This window comes from Podarcis gaigeae (assembly GCF_964106915.1).
Source record: "Podarcis gaigeae genome assembly, chromosome: 17".
Lineage (NCBI taxonomy): Eukaryota > Metazoa > Chordata > Lepidosauria > Squamata > Lacertidae > Podarcis > Podarcis gaigeae.
The window spans coordinates 39,096,650-39,121,011 of NC_139694.1; the positions used below are offsets into that span (position 1 = coordinate 39,096,650).

Genomic DNA, 24,362 nt, shown 5'->3' on the forward strand with positions numbered 1-24,362 from the left:
AAATTGACTGATTTACTCAGAGGCAGCAGGCTTGTAAATAACCATGTTACTAGTTGCCTGCAGCTTGTAAGAATTTGCTCCAGGTGACTTGGCAGAGAAGCTTTCATAGTTTAGAAGACATACCCCACTCCACTTCACACGCAGATGGCTAACCAGGTATATGAGATCAAACAGGCTAGTAAAAACTTTTGTGGGCAAGTAAGTTTTGCTGACATCATCTCAGTAAGATAGCAGCTTAAGGCTTCATCTGCATAGAAAGTTGTTCCTTTACAAAACATGGCTCCCCTTGGTTCTGGACAGCCATATGTGCCCACACCTGGAGTTTGTGCTGTAAAGGGGACTGGGTCAGTGATGCAGTTCTGCATGAGAGCAGCAACAATGCAGATTGTGGTATCAGGGGGCAATTAAGCTTCCTGGGAATCTGACCTGCTGCTTTTTTAAAGCAAGTTTCTACTCCTCACAAATGTGAAGTTGTGCCTGAAAGTGTGGGCTGAATAATTTTTCTAGGGGTCAGGAAGTAAGTGAGATGCATCATTCTCACTTTTCCACATGATTACCAAAACAAGGGTAGATTTACATAAAATGTTTTTATATACAGTATATAACTGCAGGATTCAGCAGTACAAGAGTAATACAGCATAATTTCTCAATTTCCACAATCTATCTGGGTGACATGGAATCATAGAATTGTAGAGCTGGAAGGGACCATGTGGGTCATCTCATCCCACCCCCTGCAATGCAGGAATCTTCTGCCCACTGTGGGGCTCAAACCCAGGACCCTGAGATTAAGAGTCTCATGCTCTACCCACTGAGCCATCCCAGCTGCTATATATACATGATTCAGCTTTTGTTGATGAAGGATTTGGGTTGCCATTGTGCAGAATTTTGATTTTACTTAATTCCCATTTATGTTCTTCCCATGGTGTATTTCATAGCCTGGACAGAGAAAAGGGGCCGCAATGAAGTAGAGGAAGCAGCAAAACAAGAATAAAACAGCAAAAGTGAACAAAAGGAAGAGGGTTGGCTGAACCTCCCCCAATCCTCTCTTCAGGACGCAAGAGTTCAAGCTCGCAGCCCTGCAGGGCCAAGGCAGCTAGGAGTCTGCTGGGTTAGCAGAAGGAAGCAAGGGCACAGAGAGACCCCTTCGTTTCCCAGTTTTATCAGCAGAAGCCAAGGCAAAGCAGCAAGGGGATGGAGAAATGGTCCGCAGCCCTTCCCCCAACCCTCTTCACAAAAGCCTCTGAAAAATCAGAACTGACAACTTGGAAGCTGAACTCAACCCAATGAGCAAGAGGGAAGAGAGAAAGCTCAGTTGGGGAAATGGGGAAAGGGGAATGAGTTGGCTGGAGAGAGAGAGAGACAGAGAGGGGAATTAGGGGGATCTAGGTCCAACCCCCACTGTGTATGGCTTAATACTTGCATGAGAACATGGTGTAGAGGTGGAGGTGCTGGAGGCTTGGTACCAAAGACAAGATCGGAAGGCGCTTTGAGCCCCTCTTGGAGGCATCTGTACCAGTCGGCCCTGGTGGTGGCGGAGGAGGGGAGGGGGAAAGGGTGTGTGTGATTGCACTGACAAGTGCAGAGGTCAGAAGTTCAAGGGCCTGCAGTCAGATTTATAGCCCACCGTATCCCACAGCATCAGCGCAGGTAAACAATATTTGCTCTCTCATTCATAAAAACATGGCTTATTAAGAGAGGGAGAGGTTTCACTGATTGCCCTGCTTGAAATTTGTGGTCTTATTTTTAAAAAGAATAAAATAAAGTTGTAAGCCACTTTGAATATTGTGATTGCAATAGAAGGATGAGGAGTAACTCATCTTAATAAATACACAATAAACAACAATTTTGTTTTAATGTTTGGTTTTATTATGGAAGCCACCCAGAGTGGTTGGGGCAACCCACCCAGACAGGCAGGGTATGGAATTAATAATAATGTCTGTTGGGCATAAACTCCACCAAAGTTCACCTGCCAGCTTCCACCTCAGCTGATATTTAGATCACAGCATTTAAAAACAGGCTGGTTCAGCCTTTTCTCTTCCTGAAGCTAAAGGGCAGCCTCTCTCTCTCTCTCTCTCTCTCTCTCTCTCTCTCTCTCTCTCACACACACACACACACACACACACACACCCTGCTTGGTGTCCATCTCCATGATGACAGCCCCCTGAAGTGACCATCTTAGTAAAAACCTGTCAGTTTGTCAAATCAAAATAGCCAAAACCTGACATAATATCTGAGGCGGCAGCAGAACTATTTCTTTGCCTGGCAGAAAGGAAGGTTTGCAGTTGTTGGTTCTTTCATTTATTGAGCGTTGTGTTTTTGCTGCCTGGGAGGGGGGTTTTTTACCTCAGGTGCCAAATAACTGAACTGGACTTGGGTCCTATGCAGCTTGACTTGTGGGTTGTGGGGGCTAAGCCATTTCTTGCTCTGCCTCAGGCAGCAACCATCCTGGGCCAGCCCTGCACAGCTGTGCCACATTTTGCTTCCTGGCAGGGCAGTTTCTGTTAGCAGGAGAGAGAGGGGTTTGTTTTTCCAGAATATTTAACCTCAGCTTCTCTCTTGCTCAAAGCACCTGACTACAGTATGAAGTTTGAAACATTCTTGCTCACCTAAGATGCAGAATGGCAGAGTGGGGCAGGCACCAACCGTGGGAATGGTGCCCAGCTTTGTAAAGCATTGGGGGTATAGGAGTAGTGGTAACAAGAGGTCTGGCGAGGTACTCAAAGAGGAAATTAGACCTAGTAGCAGGGAGAGGCTGCTGCCATAAGACAAAGCAGCTCCTTTAGGCAGGGGCGGGTCTGTTATGGAACTAATGAAGCTTAAGCTTCAGGACCCCTAATCCCAGAAGGGCCCCAGAAGTGACTTTAGTCCCCTTGCTTAAAATTTTGGGGTCTAGTAGATCTAATTTGAGGCTCACTGATTTGAGTAAAATTGATCAATTTTTGTTGTATATATTGTAACAATCCCAAAGTTTGAGAGTTGGTAGCACAGATATTGTAAAGTGTGGTGGCCTGTCGTGGAACAACCCCATTGAAGAAGAGAACAGCGGTTCCCCAGACCTTGTTGCTGGTTGCAAAGGGGCCCCCATGACACTTCAAGCCTCAGGGCCCCAGAAGCGTAGGTCCACCACTGCCTTCCGCCTTGTATATTTTCCAGTGGCAGAAAGGGAGACAAGGCCCCATCTGCACCATGCATTTAAAGCCCTATTAAACCCACGGTGACCGTCATGGCTCCTCTCCCCTTGCAAAACGTCCTGGGAACTGCAGTTTGTTACGGGTGCTGCTGAGAGTTGTTTGGAGACCCCTCTTCCCCTCACAGAGCTGCAGTTCCCAGAACTGCCTGGGAAGAGGGACTAGTTTTTAAGCCACTCTGGGAATATATGGTGTGCATGTACAGAGGTGACCAGCTAGGCTCCAATGCACTGTGCAAATATCCATTAAGACGAACTGTCTTTTCGCAGGGCACATGCAAGAGGACAAGAGCATCTCAACAAAACTGTGCTCCACGCCAACTGCTGCGTGTGGTGCTGGGACCACTTGGCCTTCCTGGCGCCGATACCCAAAGCGCCTTGAACCAGCCCTGCTAGTGGGACCGGGGCACTGCCTTGGTGCCAGGTTTGCTGGTGTCTGTGCTTGTAGCATTTTGAGCTCTAGAAGGGCTTTGAGTTGGCAGTCGAGGTTTGTTGCAAGATAGCAGTGAGCCTAGGCAGGTCCGGAATGGTGCTGTGATCCTGAGGAGGAGGTGAGCGGCAGAGGAGCGCTGGGGCAGAGAGAGAAGCGTTGCTGGCTGATCAACTCACCCAGCCTAGAGGAAGTTGAACGACCGGAACCCAAGAAGGGATGTTGCGTTACAATCAACAGCTTTGCTGTGCAAGGGTGTCTTAACAGGGGAAGTGGAAATTAGTGTTTTACAGCCGAGGGAGGTTACAGGGAGGCAGAGGACGCCCGGGTCCTTTTCCTGTCAGTTCGGCACGCGGGCACGGCGCACGGTTCTCTTTTTTCTGCACCTTAAGAACCTCACCTCTTGCTCCAACCCCTCGACCACGTCTCTCCCGCTAAGAACCCGAGTTTGCAGTCACGCCTCGCCACCACCACCAACAATATTCTCCCGTCTACAAAATCTGGGTCACATTTCTCTAGGTTTGGGTGGGGGAGAGAGAGACAGAGACAGCGTTCCTCTCGCAGCCATATAAATGCAGCTGCAGTGAAATCCAGCGCGGCTGGTATTTGACGCGGGAGCCCCCGAAGGGGGCGGCGTGTGGGCGGGGGGGAGGCCCCTGGCCGGCTGGAGGTCGGTCACGCAGCTGAGGACGGAGGAGCAACGGCGCCCGGGTCCCCCGCGCCCCCGAGCGAGGCCCAGGGGGGCCAGGAGAGCGCGCTGCCGCCGCCACTTGCACCTGCAGGCAGATGTCCGGCTGGCTGCTCCCGACGCCCGCCCCTCGGCGCTGTTGGCGCAGCGGCCACCCGACAGCTGCCCACCCCGGCCAGCAAATGCCTCCCCTGGCACACAATGCCCTCCCACCCCTGGCCTGCCCTTGCGTCCGCAGCCCCACCCCCGGCCCTCCCCGCGCAGCGATGCCCCTTGTCCGGCCCGCAGGCGTCGCCGGCTGCCCCCTTCTCCCCGGCTCCCCCACTGCAGCCCGCGCACCTCCCTCGGCCGCGCCCCCCCCCCCAGGATCCCCCCCCGCCCCCCGTCCTACCTTTCACCTGCGTCTCGTACTCGGCCAGGCTGCCCCGCTCGCGGCGCGCTTTCCCCGGCGCGCTCATGCCGGCGGTGCGGGCCGGGGCGCAGCAGGGCCGGCTTGTCCGCAAGATGCGCCCGGCAGATGCGGCGCGGTGTGCCGCGCTCCCGGGCGAGGCGCCGCCCCCTTCCCTTCTGCTGCTGCTTCCCTTCCCCAGAGGCAGAAGCTGGGGCTGGAGCGGCGCCGTTAACCCGCTGCGCTCCGGCTCCCCTCCTCGCCGTGCCAGCCACAAGCGCAGCCCGTGCCAGGCGCGCGCGCGCTCGCTCGCTCTCCCTCTCCCAGGGCTGGAGCCAAAGGCTTTGTGTCGCCCTGTCCAGCCTGTGGCAACGCAGGCCCGGCCAGCCACAAGCCCCACGGAGACGGGAGCGACGGTTGCACCACCAGATCACACCCTCCTCCTCCTCCTCCTCCGCCTTCTGCGCATCAATTGAGCTGGAGTAACTGAAAAGCCGCCGCCGCCGCCCCGTTTCCTGGCAATTACTAGCGACGAGTTAAAACTCGGCTCACACGGGTCTCTTCAACAACTGGGGCAACTGCACTCGTTAGCGGCGGCGGCGGCGGCGTCTGGCGGGCTGCTGGGGGAGCAGGGGGCTGGCGAGATGGTTGACCTGTGATCCAGCAGGGCTCTTCTTCGGAAACACGAGCGCCCCCCACCCAGCCACCCACACCGCAGCAATGTGTGGGTTGCCCCAAATGTTCAGGCATAGGCTGATATGACCTAGGTCAGTTAGCCTGGGCTCATTTAAGCAGGCATCGCGACCCCAAAGTAGGCACGCGCGTGGACATTGGGTAGAGGTGTCAGGGAAAGGTGCAGCCACCTTGTTACATGCTTGTTACATACATCCTGTGGGGATCTGTGAACAAACTCCAGGGCGACTGACTGACTGAATCAGCAACACAGGAACTTGCCTGCTCTCAAGTCAGACCATTGTGTCTATTGAGTGCCATATGTTTATTTGTTCATTTATTAAATTTATATACTGCCCTTCATCCAAGGATCATGGGCAGTTTTCAGTATAAAAACACAAACACACATAACATAATAAATAAATCAATAATCCCCCCCCAAATTAAAAGGCCATATAGATAGTTTAATCAGCCAAAGTCCTGGGGAAAGAGGAATGTTTTTGTCTGGCATCTAAATATAGGCACCGAAGGCGCCAGATGAGCCTCCCTCGGGGAGCATTCCACAAACACTGGATTAGATCAGCCTTCCCCAACCTGGCGCTCTCCAGATGCTGTTCAACTACAACTCCCATCATGCTTGGTCAATGGCTGATAGGAGTTGGGCATCCATGTGGAGGGCACTAGGTTGGGAAAGGCTGGATGAGGCGCTTTGTTCCTTCCATTGGGTCCTAGTGTGTTACTGAAAAACCCAGAAGCTCTCTGGAGAGATAGATTACACCTCCACAGAGCTGTGAACTTACATTCAGAACCAGGATGCTCTTGTTTACAGTGGTACCTCTGGTTAAGAACTTAATTCATTCTGGAGGTCCATTCTTAACCTAAAACTGTTCTTAACCTGAGGTACCACTTTAGCTAATGGGGCCTCCTGCTGCCGCCACACGATTTCTGTTCTCATCCTGAAGCAAAGTTCTTAATCCAAGGTACTCTTTCTGGGTTAGCGGAGTCTGTAACCTGAAGCGTCTGTAACCCGAGGTACCACTGTATATGGTCCTTTACTCTGGGATGAATTCTTTGCTTTGGGCCCCTGGTGCAGCATTTCACTTATCCATCAAATGCTTGGTTATTTGCCAGTGGTGTCGCATCCATCACCTGTAGATCTGGGTTCACAGGACATCGCTAACAGCAATATAGCTAAGTGCTTGGAGCTACCCTTCAATATTTCTATCTAGTATTTCAGCAACATGCAAATGTACAGATACTAATCAGCTATGATATTTAATTACTTGAACCGTTATGATTGAACATGAAATTGTCACCCTGAGGATGGGTTATAGCAGAAAGGCAGAGTGCAATAAATAAACCAATACATTATGTAAGTCTTTAAATTGTAGAATTCACAACTTTGCACTGCTCTTTGGAAAAGACAAACGGAAGACAGTTCAACTAAAAGATTAATGTCCCTGATTTTGTGCCCTCTATGACCGATAGCTGTGTGACCCAATATAACTGTAGCTCTCCATAGTTAACACCCACAAGCTGCAACTGGAGCTTCCACACTCTGCAGTCCACTGCAAGTGGGACTTCCCAGCACAGGAAGCTGATTTGCTTACAATTCCACACCCTGCGCTGTCTCAGCAGAGTTCAGATGTCCTCTTGCATGCACACCCCCCCCCAGAGCAGCTGAACAGGCACTCTCAGAGTGGAGATTATCTACCCTCTGCCTGCAAAACCACACATCTCTAATTATACATATATGAGGCTTTATTTATATATAAACACATACACAAAGAAGATCTATTCAGAGAGTATTTTCACACTCCTCTCACAGGCAAAAGGGATTGGAGGGAGGCAGCAGGGTGGGGGGCAGAGGCAGGGAGGGGGTGCACTGGCAAAAGCTGCAAGAGCAACATGCCTGCCGCTCAGGAGCCAGGAGGCCTCGGCAGGGCTGCTAAGCAGACCATAGCTGGCACTTGAGGAAAAATGAGGAACTCGGTGAGAGGGGAAGGGACAGAGGGATGGTGACAACCTCACTTTTTGGCCCCCAAACCACAGGCTTTCCTCTCCCTGGTCATCCAGCCCATTCTTTCTTGCCCATCACACACACTTAAAGCACCCCTGCTAGCACTTTGTATAATCCAGTCAATGGGGGCACATGGAGAGCCACTGGGGAATGACTAGGTAAACACAGGGTTCACACTTAACAGAGGTTTTTCATAATAAAGTGGTGTTTGAAGCTCTCAGCAGCAGCAAATCAAAAGGTAGTTAGGAGCTGGGGACGCTGATGAAGTGGGGGCTAGGAGCAGGGCTCTCTGCCACATCACCAAGGTCCTGTCTGACAACCTCCTTGCAGAGCTTTCACCAAGCAAAGATGTGCTTACTATGTCAAATTTTTGATGCTGCCTTCACATTAAGGCCCAGTCCAGCCCCTCCCTTACACGCATAATTAGGCAGAAAGAGCCCTACATGCATAGGGCAGCTGGGGTTCAGCAGGAGGGGAAATTGTGGAGGGGAAATAGGTCTTCCTCTTTCTATTCAAGCTGCTGTTTCTACCGGGAGGCAGTAGGCTTCCTTAATAAGTTTTATACATTTAAAAATCTATTTCTGAGCACTGATCTGAGCTCTAGAAAAGCAATGCTACAGGCATCTCCCTCCTTACAAAGGGCTTACGTTCCTGGGTACCACTCCTATACATGAAATCATGCATAGTGGGGAGGGAACACCATCTAAAACGCCTGTAAACATCCTCTAAGCCACACACTGCTTCTTGGGTTTCTCAGCACCAGAGGAAGAGGACGATGCCATGCATTTAGGCGCCATCTCAAAAAAAAACCAGCTCCAAAGATTCATGGGATTGCCGTTGCAAAGGCTCCTAGGATAGCTAGCTGTATTCTCTCTCTTTTCGGGCCATTTTTGTCCTTTTTATGTCTTTTTGCATATCAAATCTATTTATTTATTTATTTCCTAATGCTGCACATATATGTGGTCACATGCAAGTGGGGAGATGTATGATCAATTAATATCAATCACAGCTACTAAGCGGTTGCAGCTTTTGGGTGCTTCTGAAAGGGAGTGTCATCATCAGACAGCAACTGTACTTAACTGGTTTGGTTGCAGTGCACCTGGAAAACTGTGTGATACGGAATGGGGGGGCATGTCTTCTTCACCTTCTTCTTCGCTGCAATATATCAATTTATTTCCAATTGTCAATGTCAAAAGGGACTAAAATCTATAAAATTCATAGAAAATCAACGTGCCAGTTTGCTCAATTTCTCTAGGACTCCATCACACCTCCCCTGTCCAGCATAATCCCTCAAGCAAGGTGTTAAGACCCTAATCCTGTCAAATCGCTCTGATCAGCCTTTCCTCCAGGCAATGTCAGGTGGCAGACTATGCATATTTGAGACCATTGTTTTCTCATCCCCAGGAAGTGTTTATCTGTGCATATCTCCAGCTCTGCATATTCCCCCCTCCCTCCTCCATATGTTAATCTGTGTAACCCAACCTCCCTTTAATATATTCATGATGTAATCTGTGTAACCAAACCTCTCTTTAATGTATTCATGACGTGTTTTGCACTGTATTCTGGGACATGGAGGGAGTTTCAAAAACTCATGTCACCCCTTTCTCACTGTTCAATCTCGCCTTGAACCTGTTGCGCAATAAACTTGGATCTTCTGCAGTTTGCTCCTGTCTACGGCTGAGCTCATTTTTCCTCCGCAGGGACCCACGGACTTAGTCCGATGAGCTGGGTGGCAGAGCAGCCTCGCACCCAGATTTTGCCGTAACAGTTGGCGCCCGAACGTGGGGCATGCGGTTCTCCCGCGTTGCTGACCGGGGGCCCCGAAATCTTCAGCCGGCACCAGGCCATTTTGCCTGGGAAGATCCTTTGGACCCCCGGCCATCTTCCGGGCGGTAATTGAAAGCCCCAGGAGTTCAGCCGGGGAGCAAAGAGGGATCCAGCCGGCTTATTCATCAATCCCGGGATCATCATAGAAGACACGTGAGTATAAGGAAAAGGAAAAATCCAGTGCACTGGTGGGAAAGGGGTGGAAATCTCCTGGCAACTGAATTCTCTGCCCTCCTCTCTATCGCTCCTTCTCGCCTGTCTCTTGGTCCAATTGGTGAGAGAGACCGTGGACTGCTGCTCGACCTGAAAGGGGGGTTCTGAGCTCTATCTCTTTCTCTAAAAACCCTCCAGCCAGCCGCACCAATTGGGAGTCCGAAAGTAAGACGGAGAGACCCGACTTGAAAGATAGCCGACTCTCCGCAACGGGTATCCCAGTTGAAAGCAAGGGGTTGGAGTTCTTTTTCCGAACTTCCCGAGCGTCCTTGCTAGGGGGCAGGAAGTGGTCTTGCTTTCTATCCAATCCCAGCCGCACTGGTCGGTGCCACGTAACACGTGTATCGTGCGTGAGCCCGCTTCCAAAAGCAAGGGGGATTTTCGGTTCGAAACTCTATCCAGGGATCACCCGATCTGGCACCGCACGGCGCGGGCGTTCAGTAGGGCCCCTTTTCCTGAGATTGACGATAGGTAGGAGGTTGCCAGGAGGGATAGCCCATGAGGAATTGGGCGGGATCGGCAGAGTGGAAAAGGACCCCAGGTTATTGACTAAGGAAATAGGAAGGAAATATAAGGAACCGGATAGCTAGAGCTCTTTAAAAAACTCTCTAAGGAAGTTGCCAAGTGACGAAAGACCCCTCTTTACTATAAATCCCTGTATTAATTATACCAATCTCCTAGATATACCAATCCTTACCGACCCCCTTCTCTTCCCTCCTTTCTGTCTAGACGCGCGTAAGACATAAAATGGGTACCCAGGCTTCCAAACACGAGCGGGCTCACTCTGGGAGGAAGGCTTCTAGAAAGCCATCCCGGTCTCAGAAGGACCCTGACTCTCCTCTTCAATTTGTCATCACGTATTGGAAGCTAAAGGAAGCAGCCCAACTCCTTGCAATAACCAACTAAAGGATGAGAGTATATATGTTTACATGTTGTCTGTTATGTGTGTTGTGTGTTAATACATATATGAGAATATGTGTGTTTACATGTTGTCTGTTATGTGTGTTGTCTGTTCCTTCTGTCTCTGACAGACTGCCTTTCTTAAGCGCGCATAGTTTAAACTGCAAGCTTGCTTCAAAATTTTAAATCTAAGGAAGCCATGCTGGACCTTATCAGTCTTAAATAAGACCAAATGAGAATGAAGGGTGCAAATGTTTACCCCACCTCTTGCTTTGCCGCAACTTTTCAGATTGTGAGTCTACAGTCTATTTTGGAATGTGAATGTTTCTAATGTGAACTAGATGTTTCTGCTGCAAAAGCGTAGTTGAGCACAACTGCTCTCTCAAGCTAAAATGCAGTGTATTTATTTCATGAAGCACATAAAAGGTAGAAGCTTTGGTAGACAACAGCTTTGATAGTCTATCTATAGAGTCCAGTCCTGATACCAGTCTCTAAAATCAACCAGGGTTTCCTGGCTTCTTAGTGGAAAATACCTCCCCCACTTGTTTCTGTCTCTTTCAGGTCCCCCCCCCTTCTTACTTCTGTGCCAAGTGAATTTACTCCTGAGTAAGCTTCCTTCAACAAGGGAGGGGGCACATTCTTTGTTAAAGTACCCGACATCTCACCTTTCTATGTATCGTTATTTAAAAATCGTAGTTAGGCGTACCATTCCTATGCAAGTTCAGAGACATTAAATCAAATCCAGGACTGGTTCTATTATTTGAGTGGGTATATCAACTGAAATAACCCTATGCTTAGATAAAGCTGGGTACTTTTATTTCCCTCTTCCTTAGTACATAATAGGAGCACTGATTGTGCTCTCTTCCCCAGTAGTGCCTGTGTACATAAGTATGTGTGTGTAGTACAAATCTTGCTGTGAAATCTTGCTGTGTACCCTTTATTTTGGAGGGTTGGACTAGATGACCCCAGGGTCCCTTTCAACTCTCCCAAATTGTGGCTGTGTGGAAGGACATGTGTCCGCAAGCATTGCAGGGTAATTCTTAAATTCTGGTGTGGTGATGGAGTTGAAATTCAGCCTAGCTTTGCTCTTTAGTTTTAAAAAGGTGAGAGGTGAAGCTGTGATGTTTTGAAGCACAACTGGTAATATCAAGCATTTGAGTGATTACAGTGTTTATCATTTTGTCTACTATTTAAAAATCAGACTTCAAATTCAATTCAAAGTTTAAACACATACAAATACATATGGGCCTTGACCAATCCTGTAAATAAAGGGGCAGGAAAAATTTTGTCTGCAAATGGTAAGGCCGAAATAACTTAGAATGTTAAAAAAAAATATCCTATGAATTCTGACTCTCTGGCCATTTTTTCCCCCATATATAAGGGCGTGGCATTGTTCCGGGAATAGCCAGAGGGATATTAGCCCTTTCCTGTACATAAAGGAAGCAGTCGCTTTGCTTGGGCTGAAATTGCTAGCTTTTGTTGCTGAATACTTCAATTGCTGAGTTTCTCTTTTTTGTTTTAAATCTAACCCTCTTTTAAAATCTACTCCTTACCCTTCCCTTATTCAAATTCTAATTTTGCCAAAAGATGCAACATTTCAATAGTATAAAAGGTTTCCTGAGACATGAACTCCACACATGCACAGAGACTAGGTCAGCTAACCAAAAAAAAAAAAAGATATAGGAAAAGAAGAGAGAGAGAGAGAGAGAGAGAGAGAGAGAGAGAGAGAGAGAGAGGAAGGAGGGGGAACTGTAGGGAGTGAGAGGAGCCTGGGCTGAAGGGGGAAATTTAGCCAAATTTCCTTATGTAAATCTTGTAAATCCCCTTCATGGATCACTGCCTTGCCGTGGCGAAGGGGCTTGAATAACTCAGAGAAGCTATGAGCTATGCCGTGCAGGGCCACCCAAGATGGACAGGTCATAGTGGAGAGTTTTGACCAAACGTGATCCACCTGGAGGAGGAACCGGCAAGCCACTCCAGTATCCCTGCCAAGAAAACTCCATGGACAAAGACAACAGGCATATAAAAGATATGACGCTGGAAGATGAGCCCCTCAGGTCGGAAGGCGTCCAACATGCTACTGGGGAAGAGCGGAGGGCAAGTACAAGTAGATCCAGAGCTGATGAAGCGACTGGGCCAAAGCCGAAAGGACGCTCAGTTGCGGATATGCCTGGAAGCGAAAGGAAAGTCCAATGCTGTAAAGAAAAATATTGCATAGGAACCTGGAATGTAAGAACCATGAACCTGGGTAAGTTGGAGGTGGTCAAAAATGAGATGGCAAGAATAAATATTGACATCCTGGGCATCAGTGAACTAAAATGGACGGGAATAGGTGAATTCAGTTCGGATGACCATCATATCTACTACTGTGGGCAAGAAACCCGTAAAAGAAATGGAGTGGCCCTCATAGTCAACAAAAGAGTGGCGAAAGCTGCACTGGCATGCAATCTCAAAAATGATAGAATGATCTCGATACGAATCCAAGGCAGACCTTTTAACATCACAGTAATCCAAGTTTATGCACCAACTACTTGTGCTGAAGAAACTGAAATTGACCAATTCTATGAAGACTTACAAGACCTTATAGAAGTGACACCAAAGAAGGATGTTCTTCTCATTATAGGGGATTGGAATGCTAAAGTAGGGAGTCAAGAGATAAAAGGAACAACTGGCAAGTTTGGCCTTGGAGATCAAAACGAAGCAGGGCAAAGGCTAATAGAGTTCTGTCAAGAGAACAAGCTGGTCATCACAAACACGCTTTTCCAACAACACAAGAGACGACTCTACACATGGACATCACCAGATGGGCAGCATCGAAATCAGATTTATTATATTCTCTGCAGCCAAAGATGGAGAAGCTCTATACAGTCAGCAAAAACAAGACCTGGAGCTGACTGTGGCTCAGATCATCAGCTTCTTATAGCAAAATTCAAGCTTAAACTGAAGAAAGTAGGAAAAACCACTGGGCCGGTAAGATACAATCTAAGTCAAATCCCTTATGAATACACAGTGGAAGTGAGGAACAGGTTTAAGGATTTAGATTTGGTGGACAGAGTGCCTGAAGAACTATGGATGGAGGCTTGTAACATTATACAGGAGGCAGCAACGAAAACCATCCCAATGAAAAGGAAATGCAAGAAAGCAAAGTGGCTGTCCAATGAGGCCTTACAAATAGCGGGGGAGAGAAGGCAAGCAAAATGCGAGGGAGATGGTGAAAGATACAGGAAATTGAATGCAGATTTCCAAATAATAGCAAGGAGAGACAAGAAGACCTTCTTAAACGAGCAATGCAAAGAAATAGAGGAAAGCAATAGAATGGGAAGAACCAGAGATCTGTTCAAGAAAATTGGAGATATGAAAGGAACATTTCGTACAAAGATTTCCATAATAAAGGACAAAAGTGGAAAGGACCTAACAGAAGCAGAAGACATCAAGAAGAGGTGGCAAGAATACACAGAGGAATTATACCAGAAAGAAATGGATGTCTCGTATACCCCAGGTAGTGTGGTTGCTGACCTTGAGCCAGACATCCTGGAAAGTGAAGTCAAATGGGCCTTAGAAAGCACTGCAAATAACAAGGCCAGTGGAAGTGATGGTATTCCAGCTGAACTATTTAAAATTTTAAAAGATGATGCTGTTAAGGTGCTACACTCAATATGCCAGCAAGTTTGGAAAACTCAGCAGTGGCCAGAAGATTGGAGAAGATCAGTCTACATCCCAATCCCAAAGAAGGGCAGTGCCAAAGAATGCTCCAACTACCGCACAATTGCACTCATTTCACACGCTAGTAAGGTTATGCTTAAAATTCTACAAGGAAGGCTCAAGCAGTATGTGGACCGAGAACTCCCAGAAGTGCAAGCTGGATTTAGAAGAGGCAGAGGAACCAGAGACCAAATTGCAAACATGCGCTGGATTATGGAGAAAGCTAGAGAGTTCCAGAAAGACATCTACTTCTGCTTCATTGACTATGCAAAAGCCTTTGACTGTGTCGACCACGGCAAACTATGGCAAGTTCTTAAAGAAATGGGAGTGCCAGATCACCTCATCTGTCTCCTGAGAAATCTCTATGTGGGACAAGAAGCTACAGTTAGAACTGGATATGGAACAACTGATTGGTTCAAAATTGGGAAAGGAGTATGACAAGGCTGTATTTTGTCTCCCTGCTTATTTAACTTATATGCAGAATTCATCATGCGAAAGGCTGGGCTGGATGAATCCCTACCCGGAATTAAGATTGCCGGAAGAAATATCAACAACCTCAGATATGCAGATGACACAACCTTGATGGCAGAAACTGAGGAGGAATTAAAGAACCTTTTAATGAGGGTGAAAGAGGAGAGCGCAAAATATGGTCTGAAGCTCAACATCAAAAAAACGAAGATCATGGCCACTGGTCCCATCACCTCCTGGCAAATAGAAGGGGAAGAAATGGAGGTAGTGAGAGATTTTACTTTCTTGGGCTCAATGATCACTGCAGATGGTGACAGCAGCCACGAAATTAAAAGACGCCTGCTTCTTGGGAGAAGGGCAATGACAGGCCTAGACAGCATCTTGAGAAGTAGAGACATCACCTTGCCAACAAAGGTTCGTATAGTTAAAGCTATGGTTTTCCCAGTAGTGATGTATGGAAGTGAGAGCTGGACCATAAAGAAGGCTGATCGCCGAAGAATTGATGCTTTTGAATTATGGTGCTGGAGGAGACTCTTGAGAGTCCCATGGACTGCAAGAAGATCAAACCTCTCCATACTGAAGGAAATCAACCCTGAGTGCTCACTGGAAGGACAGATTGTGAAGCTGAGGCTCCAATACTTTGGCCACCTCATGAGAAGAGAAGACTCCCTGGAGAAGACCCTGATGTTGGGAAAGATGGAGGGCACAAGGAGAAGGGGACGGCAGAGGACGAGATGGTTGGATAGTGTTTTCGAGGTTACCAGCATGAGTTTGACCAAACTGCGGAAGGCAGTGGAGGACAGAGGTGCCTGGCGTTCTCTGGTCCATGGGGTCACGAAGAGTCGGACACGACTAAACGACTAAACAACAACAACAAATCTTGGAACCATTGAGGGAAATCACCCTTAATGTGTCTTTTGCTCCAAGGGCTACGTAAGACAAAAGGGTTAAAAAAAACAAAAAAAAACCCTAGCCCATCAAAAGTCAAGAGCTTTCCAGGTTCCAAATCTTAACATGCCAAATTATTTTCACAGGTAAATATCAAAGCATACTTTGTTTGTGTGCATTTTAGGAACAGCATTTCCTGACAGGCTTCTTTGACACTTTTTAAGTTACAAATAATCTGTTTTCATTTATTTAATCCGTTTTTCCATGATGTCTATGAAGTTAATCGAAGCACAACCAAACATTGTTTGTGGAATGGTATTTGTTTACCTTTTGCCTGAGCATTTCTTATTAATTCTGTCATTTTGGCTAGTTCAAGGTACTTGCACAACTTTAAATTGCCATTCATTTTTTCATGGTATTAAGTCATTTCCCAGTATTTTGCTATTAACATTCTAGCCGATGTTGTCACATCAAGAAACACTCTTTTATTTTCATTGTTACTTCAGATTTCTTAAAATTCTGTGTCTTAGCATTTATTTATTTTGGTTCCTCATAGGTCATTGTGTGTGTGTGTGTGTGTGTGTGTGTGTGTGTGTGTGTGTGTGTGTTATTATTTAACTGTGTCTTTTAAGTCCACCCTGCCCTTACAGGATATCACTTCTACAAGTGTGTTACTACAGATCCAATGAAAAGCTTCGCCACCACAACAGAAGACACCAAAGTTTTCAAAGTGGCCACAGCTATCTCTTTCAAAGGATATAGACTGCCGGGGGAGTGGGGCTGACAAAGGGGGGTGGAGTTGAATTACAAGGACATTTCTGAATTTTGAACCTCAAGATACATACATAACATATCCCAATTGTCTTAAGATATGCAACTGATATTTAATTAGTTTGTTTTGTATTATGTGTTATTACGTAGGAATGTTCAAATGTGTCTGACAGTGTGTCATTTCCACAAATGGGGGGGCTATTTTTGTGGCTATTTTTGTGTGTAAGTGTTTTATGTCTAATGTCTTATTCCTTACACCCCAGTGGAGGATCCTCATACATTTTATGCTTTTTTCACAGATCAGGCAATCATGTAGTCCAATGTTTAGAATTAGATAAATTTATAACCACATTTCGTTGTTTCACCTGGCACTCTGCCAACTTCCCTACCCATTTTAAAATGTACTAAAAACTCACTTTACCAAGGAGAAGCTTCTAAGATACATGAAGGTGAATATGCTTTGGTTTAGCAGGAATAATCCCTTATAGAGTTAAATTGACTTATTTGGACGAGTGCCCTTTAAGAATGGTTTTATTTTAAAAGTTAAGAACCATGGGGCAAGATAAATTCAAATTGGACTCAGTTTGAATTGGGCAAGTGTATCCAGGCTGCAATTAGCTTTTTGGTCCTTAATGTACAAGTGAGCAACTTCCCATGACTGCAAGACCAGAGCCTATGATAATAAAATCCCATAGAATGGCTAGGCAAGGACATTTCTCTCCTGACGTGCCCAAACCTGTGCCAGCTGGGGTGAGTGCCAGGCAACATGGTTAATATGAAAGCCCTAAGTGGATTCACCAGGGATTGCCACTACTGTGAGACCACAGAAGAGCTACCTTGACACCTGAGAACACAAAAATGGCGGGGGACAAAGCAAACTGCATTTTTTCCAGTCAGTAGTGGACCTTCCTGCTAAATGTAAAGCATAGACCACTATTGAACAAAATACAACAGGTGTCCTTTTATGCGATATCCTATATCCAGCTATCTGCACTACTATACTTGCAAATGGCCTTAAGAGGCATGATTTGCAAGTCCCCTTCAGGTTTGCACAAACCCACACATCTAGTACGGTAGATACAAAGTTATTATTTAATGCCTATCTATATAACATACACATACATTGTATTGGTCCGTGTTGCTCCCTCCTTTGCTGCCCTGCTCAACCCACCTCCTTTTCCATTGGGCCTATTCCCACTCACAGGGCACCCCTACCTTCACCGAGATCTAGGGTGCGGAGAAAAGATTTGCAAGTTCTTACAGAACTTTAATGCAAATCTATCTCCGAATGGGGGACTGATATGGAATGGGGGGGGGGGCATGTCTTCTTCACCTTCTTCTTCGCTGCAATATATCAATTTATTTCCAATTGTCAATGTCAAAAGGGACTAAAATCTATAAAATTCATAGAAAATCAACGTGCCAGTTTGCTCAATTTCTCTAGGACTCCATCACACCTCCCCTGTCCAGCATAATCCCTCAAGCAAGGTGTTAAGACCCTAATCCTGTCAAATCGCTCTGATCAGCCTTTCCTCCAGGCAATGTCAGGTGGCAGACTATGCATATTTGAGACCATTGTTTTCTCATCCCCAGGAAGTGTTTATCTGTGCATATCTCCAGCTCTGCATATTCCCCCCTCAGTGGCGTAGCATGGGTTGTCAGCACCCAGGGCAAGGCAAGTAATTTGCACCCCCTAACCCGTGGATTTGCGCCCCCTAACCTGTGGATTTGCGCCCCCTAACCCTAACCCCCAGATGTTGCGCCCGGTGCGGCTGGCCCCCCCTGCACCCCCACGCTACGCCACTGTCCCCCCTCCCTCCTCCATATGTTAATCTGTGTAACCCAACCTCCCTTTAATATATTCATGATGTAATCTGTGTAACCAAACCTCTCTTTAATGTATTCATGACGTGTTTTGCACTGTATTCTGGGACATGGAGGGAGTTTCAAAAACTCATGTCACCCCTTTCTCACTGTTCAATCTCGCCTTGAACCTGTTGCGCAATAAACTTGGATCTTCTGCAGTTTGCTCCTGTCTACGGCTGAGCTCATTTTTCCTCCGCAGGGACCCACGGACTTAGTCCGATGAGCTGGGTGGCAGAGCAGCCTCGCACCCAGATTTTGCCGTAACACTGTGATAGGGAGTCATGAGTCACCAGGGACACTGAAACATGTGCTGGTGAGCCATAGCCAGGGCCGGCCCACCCATGAGGCGAGGTGAGGCAACTGCCTCAGATGGCAGGAGCCACAGGGGCTGCAGATCCTGTTGTAGATCTTTATTCCTCTCTTGTTCTTGATGTAGATCTTCACTTCTCTGCTTCCCTGGTGGGAGGGGGACACCATTTCATGGTTCACGTCAAGGGCCAAAATGTTTTGGACCAGCCATGGCCAGAGCCACCATTGGCAGCATGCCCACTGCATGTCTGGGGACACAGCGAACACCAGTGTGACATGCGTGCAGCCAGGTGAAACATTATTGTCACGTCAAGTGGCTGATTAGGCAGACTCTTTCAACAGTATTTGCCCTTAAAGGTGCTTAGTGACCCAACCTGCACGCAGTCAATAATTTGCTACAAAGATTCTGGGTTGCTAATTGAAAACAAGCAGACACACATGATGTGGTCAGAACCTCCTATCTACTTAAGGCCCATTATAGTCCTGACTCCCGACTAATGGGGATTTCAGTGGAGAACAGATTGAAATGAGATGCTAATTTAGAATTTGGGTTAGGGTACAATTGCACAACTCTTTTCGAGCTCTCAAAACTGCAGAGAAGTTGACAATGAGACAGAGTTTACAGAAAATCCTAAGAGATGCTGTGCCATTTTTTTCAAAATGACCCTATACCAATACAATTCTGCACAATTTAATTTAAGAGAGGTCTCACCATTTATGCAATTTTAAAATTGTGTTTAACTTATTCATGGGAAAAGGCCAAGCAATCTGACCACCAGGAATTCTTCTTGCCTCCTCACCTGCCTCTTCACCTGTTTAGTCCTTTATGAATTGTGAGAGTTCATTAAAAACTACTCAGAAAACTTTCAAACCTACTAGAATGTGATCTAAACCTCCCTTTAAATCCATCTCAGCCAAAAGATGGGAACTCACTCAAACTCACCAACAGATGGTACCTAACACCAAGGAAACTGGCACTGATATGCCCAGGAACCGGACCAAAATGTTGGAGAGGCTGCACTTCCACAGGCACATGCCTCCACATGTGGTGGGAATGCCCCAAAATACAACCTTTCTGGACATCAGTCCTACAAGAGATATGGAAAATAACTAAACAGGTATTTGAACCGGCTCTACCAAACATCTTCCAAGATAGTAATGTCCACCCACATTATACAGAGCTTATAACCCACCTACTCTCAGCAGCCTGAAGCCTCGTAGCCAGATACTGGAGAGACCTCTCAGGAGTAAACATGGACCACTGGTACCAAATGGGAAACAGCCTTACTAGAAAAGCTAAGCAACAGACTGAAACTGACATGGGGAAAAATAGAAGAGGACTCTTTCAACCCGGTATGGCTTCCCTTTATCTCATACACAGCCCAACAAGATGACAAGAAGAATACCACCAACAGCATACAAATCAATCTGGCTTACTTGACCCAACAAGCCCCCCCCCCACTTCACAAATGCAAACAAACCTCACTGCAGACAACCACAGACAACCATTCACACCCTAGGCTCCCCCAATCCCTCTCACTACCAAGGAAATGTAATAAGCAAATAGAAGGAGAACCTACCCAGTTGATGCTGACACAAAACCCCACATGTACACTGTAAAAAAATAAAAATTTCACCACCACCCCTCCTCTCCCCCCATCTTCTTCCTGGCCTTATACTGTACTCAACACTAATGTCTCACAACAAATGTAGCTGATCTGTAGAAAAGACTGTACAGCCTGAAAAAAGAGACAAGGCACTTTTGTAAACCAAGAAAATCTTTAATAAAAATATTTTTTTTAAAAAAGAAAACTTGTAAGGCCCTTCTCATCAGTACAAGATTTACAAACTTGTTCCTAAAAACAAGTGATAGCAGAGACCTTCCAGAGGCTGAGTTCTGTCCCACTGCCATATGGATGCATGGATATTATTATGGGACACATACAGCACTTATCTCTATGTGCTCTTCCATTCCTTTTCCATTCCCAGTCCTCAACAAGGTATTCTGAATTCTGTAACCAGAGATTTAACAAAAAGTAAATCACACTGGTGCCATGAAGTGTGCATAATTTGTTCCAAGCAGAGAAGTTTGTGTTTCCAAGGCCCATATACAGCAAAACCAATTATGCAACTATTTATTTGCTGATGAACTGAATGATGGCAGCTTCCTAGTCTTTAATTGACAATTCTTACACCCATGTCAGCACATCATCAAAATTGGAAAAAGAGAAACCAGTGGGAGGGAGACACATAATGACTGTCTCTAGTGGCCGTTTACCACTTCCATATGAGCTAATAAAAAATATTATAGGAGTCAAGAGCCACAAAATGTCTTAAGCCATTGTTCAAGCACTAGTAAAAGATTAGAAAGGCAGACTCCAGCTGTGAAATGATAAAGTAATAATACACCAATAGGGGTGTGCAATGGGCTTTTGTGGGGAGGGAAACCCCGACTTCCATGATATACAAATACTGGAACTCAGAGACAGAAGGTTTGAAATTACAGATGGAAAAACAGAAACCACAGATGAGTCAGTGTGTTATTTGTAGTGCCATTCTCCAAGTGCAAGAAACCATGTGTGTGTGTGTGTCTTATACTGTATATCTACACACATAGAAGATCAGATGGTTCACTCTCTTAACCCTTGCCTACCATCTTCAATATTTTAAACAGGCATCTGGATGCTTAAATCCTTTTCAGGGCTAGATTCACCAGAACTGAGCCATTCACCTTGGGTAGGGGGAGGGAAAGGTCCATTGCCACTCTCTTCCCACATTCTTGGATTTCTCTGCTACATCCGCTCCATTCAAGAGTCTAAAGTTCACGGGGGAATTCAGTTACAGAACCGTGGCAGCCACAACCAATGACACTCAAGGTCTCTTCTGAGTCATGGTAACTGCCTTCTGAAGTTGCTCTCTTGGCACGAGCTGAAGAGCATCCAGGGCGTGAATCAGCTGCTCCCGGGAATTGCCAATGAAAGTGTTGCTAAGGAAAGCTGGGAGCCCCCCAACGCCATCGCGCAGGGTATAGAGGGGGACACGGATGAGCCCCATCACCTGAAGCCACAGAGGAAGGAAATCAGGTCAAAAATGCCCTTCTGACCCCTTCCCTCCTCTCCTTCTCCCCCCCCCCCCCATGAAGCAACCAGGAGTATGTGAGTTCAGGAAGAGGGCAGGATATCATATTTGGGCACACAATTTAGCTCCCTGAAGATTTCAACTTCCTTTAAATAACAACATTAGTTTCTAGCGCCCATGGCTTCCAAATATTTTGGGGCAAAACCTGGTCAAATCTCAGGAACCAAAGAAGGTGCTGAGTGATCAGAGATGAGGCTTCAGCTCCCTGCAACAGTGGCGTAGCCTGGGTTGTCAGCACCCGGGGCAAGGCAAGTAATTTGCGCCCCCTAACCCGTGGATTTGCGCCCCCTAACCCTAACCCCCAGATGTTGCGCCCAGTGCGGCCGGCCCCCCCTGCACCCCCCACGCTACGCCACTGCCCTGCAAAGCTCTTTCTTCCACTCCATGACTATTAAGGCCAGAATAAATTATGCAAAACTGGGGGAAATAGATGAGAAAATTGTTCAAATTAAGAAAATCTGCATAATTCTTCTTAATTCACGTAATTCAGGCAAGCTGCAGAATTCAGCTGATTCTGGGGGGAAACTGGCATTATCCTGGCCCAGAAGTTCATAATACGTAATGCAGGATACATACACCAGCCCAGTGTGTGGCAGTCCCCAAACCAGACAAGACCAGCCGCACCCTACCCTGTATTTCCCACACCTCTAAGCCGTGTTCTTTGGCCTGCGTGGCCCTGTCTTCTAGGGTCCGGAGCTCCTCCAGGGTAAGCTGCTTGGCGTAGAAGTGCGTCACCACTCGCCGTGGCCCCTCGGGCACATGGGAGCTCAAGTAGTGGTCCTCAGCCACGTGCAGGGAGGCAGCGCCAGGGCCCAACTCTTCATGCAGCTCCCTATTCAGACCCTCCTCCAGAGACACATCCTGCGGGTCCACAAATCCACCGGGAAACCCCAGGCGCCCATCGAACCGCATCTGCATCTGCAAAGGGAACAGACAAAGCAAGGCTTTGGGTCTCTTAAAGCAGCAACACTGGATACGACTTTGGATTTATGAAATGGTGGGTTGGATTTGGGATCCTGCCCTTATTATTTAATTAATGCATTTATAGCTCATCTTTCCTCCAAGGAGCTCAAGTTTGCATACATCATCCTCCACACCCTCATTTTATCCTTACAACAACCCTGTGAGGTAGGTTGTCTGGAACTGCCCTAAGATAGCTCTAAAACATACCCAGTTTCATCTGCCATTCAGTAACACTTAACCTTCACTTTTTTCAATTTCTGGGTCTCCTGTTCATCATCACCTGCAAATTTCTCCAGTACAGTTTCGCCTTTTGCAGAAGGCTTTCAACATCCCTGCTCACCGAGATTGTTGGAACTGGTCTTCTTCTGCCCTCTTATTTACTGGTGTGCTCCAGCGAAGGCCATTTGTTACAAAGGTGAATCAACTAACTCCACACTCTTTGCCTTTCTCCTCCATTCCCAGTACATGGGACAGGTGCCTATTCCTGCATTGCAGGGGGTTGGACTAGATGATCCTCAGGGTCCCTATGATTCTATGTATTGCCCCCCTTTTGGCAAGGTTGCTTGCCCTTCCCTTTGACACAGAAGTGCTCTCGAGGGGCTGCTTTATGTCCTTGTTAGAAAAGGCTGAGAAAGGAAATTATTGGCAACTGTTAGTTTTTCCTGCTGATCTCACTTGGATCCCTAATGCAGCCCACAGGTTTACAGAGTTCAAGCACAACCTGGTTTCTTGTCACCAGACAATAACCATCGTTTTATTGATGGCTCATCTGTCTTAAGATAACAGCCCACCTCCCCACCCACTTCAAACTCATCAAAATCAACCCCAGTGTTTATACCAGGAGTTCTGAGACAGCACTGTTTAATTTCTAAAATACATGCCTCAAAATCACACCTTCTGGCACATAACTTTTGCCCCCTAAAGCTTACCGGTAATTATCACTAAGTTGCTAAACTTGGGGGGGGGGGGGAGCTATCAAAAAGAAGGCTAGGCTAGGATAATCATTTCCCCTGCCAGGACACTATTCTTAGTGGTGTGGTTTTTTTAACAGATGAGCATTCAGTCCTGTGGGACCATCAGGCCTGGAAGCAAAGGTCCAGGGCCCCAGCTCAGCTCAAGAAGCAGGCGGGCCCTCAAAAGCAACACGACTGGCTTACCACAGGTTTAAGTTAAATAATACACGCTGCCTTCTAAGAAGCAGGGACGGAAGACCCTTAAGTCCGGGATCTAAAATTATCTAAGTGCGGCAGTGATTCAATCACACCTGCCTCAAACTGCAGCCTCAATAAATATTGCTTGCAGCCATAAGCCATTGTAAACCAGAACTATGGCCACGCTAAAGTCTAACAAATCTGTCGTGGCACAATAAATGCGTTAGTCTTCAAGCCTCTTCGTCGCTTCCTGCTGCAACAGATTTACAACGCTGTTCCTCTGAAAAATAGGCCTGACCCGCAGGAAGCATTCACGATTTAATTTCTATCCCGCCCTCCCTTCCAAAGCAGCCCGTGAACGAAAGGCAACATCCAGGAACACTTGGCTTTCCGTTCAAGGCAAGCAGCCCTGACGTTAAAAACGGGTCGCGGGACTGCGGAGCTTTGAGCAAGCCAAGCGTGGTCTGCAAACGCCCATTTTTTTTTAATTCGCGGGGGGCTTACTCTTCCTGCTAACCGGCAGATCTCCACCCGTCTCCCCCCCCCCCCCAGCTCATTTCTCACCAGCGCTGCGAAACGCAGCGGGAACTTCCCGAAGAGGCGTCCGGGGCAAGGCGCGTACAGGAGGGCATGGCAAGCGTGCTGCCAGTCGGGCGGCGCCAGCTGCAGCGCTTCGGCCCTGCTCAGAGCCCGGGACTCGCCCATCGCCCTAACTTGGAGCCCCTCGGCTTCCGAGTCCACCAGCTGCGCCCCCGCCACGGCCGCCCCCGCGCCGGAGAGG

General features: G+C 47.2%; 2 protein-coding genes across 5 annotated transcripts in view; both read right to left on the reverse strand.

The window, feature by feature from the left end:
• Positions 1–5,147, reverse strand: part of ARHGAP4 (Rho GTPase activating protein 4) — a 47,831-nt gene extending 42,684 nt beyond the window's left edge. The window contains exon 1 of one of the 3 annotated variants that reach the window (XM_083718629.1): positions 4,697–5,147. In XM_083718629.1, the coding sequence (XP_083574755.1) occupies positions 4,697–4,763 (67 nt within the window). In that variant the 5' untranslated portion in view covers positions 4,764–5,147. The remainder of the gene's footprint in view (positions 1–4,696) is intronic. The other 2 variants (XM_083718631.1, XM_083718630.1) reach the window with 2 other exon arrangements.
• A 14,942-nt stretch (positions 5,148–20,089) lies between these two features.
• Positions 20,090–24,362, reverse strand: NUDT16 (nudix hydrolase 16). Of its 2 annotated transcripts, none has more exons than XM_083719935.1 (3): positions 24,146–24,362; positions 22,113–22,385; positions 20,090–21,386 (listed from the first exon to the last, which is right to left on the reverse strand). In XM_083719935.1, the coding sequence occupies exons 1-3, from the start codon at positions 24,284–24,286 to the stop codon at positions 21,201–21,203; spliced, it is 600 nt and encodes a 199-aa protein (XP_083576061.1). In that variant the 5' UTR covers positions 24,287–24,362; the 3' UTR covers positions 20,090–21,200. The 2 variants fall into 2 exon arrangements, with proteins under 2 accessions (XP_083576061.1, XP_083576062.1); XM_083719936.1 differs by having other exon boundaries at positions 22,097–22,385; positions 24,146–24,332.

Bases quoted from the DNA above. Each gene is read 5' to 3' on its own strand.
- NUDT16 (XM_083719935.1), bottom strand. From the start codon at position 24,286: ATGGGCGAGTCCCGGGCTCTGAGCAGGGCCGAAGCGCTGCAGCTGGCG. The intron at 22,386-24,145 runs GTGAGAAATGAG...TTCCCTTTGCAG, and splicing joins CGCTGCGTTTCGCAGCGCTG to ATGCAGATGCGGTTCGATGG. The intron at 21,387-22,112 runs GTGTGGGAAATA...CTGTGGCTTCAG, and splicing joins CCAAAGAACACGGCTTAGAG to GTGATGGGGCTCATCCGTGT.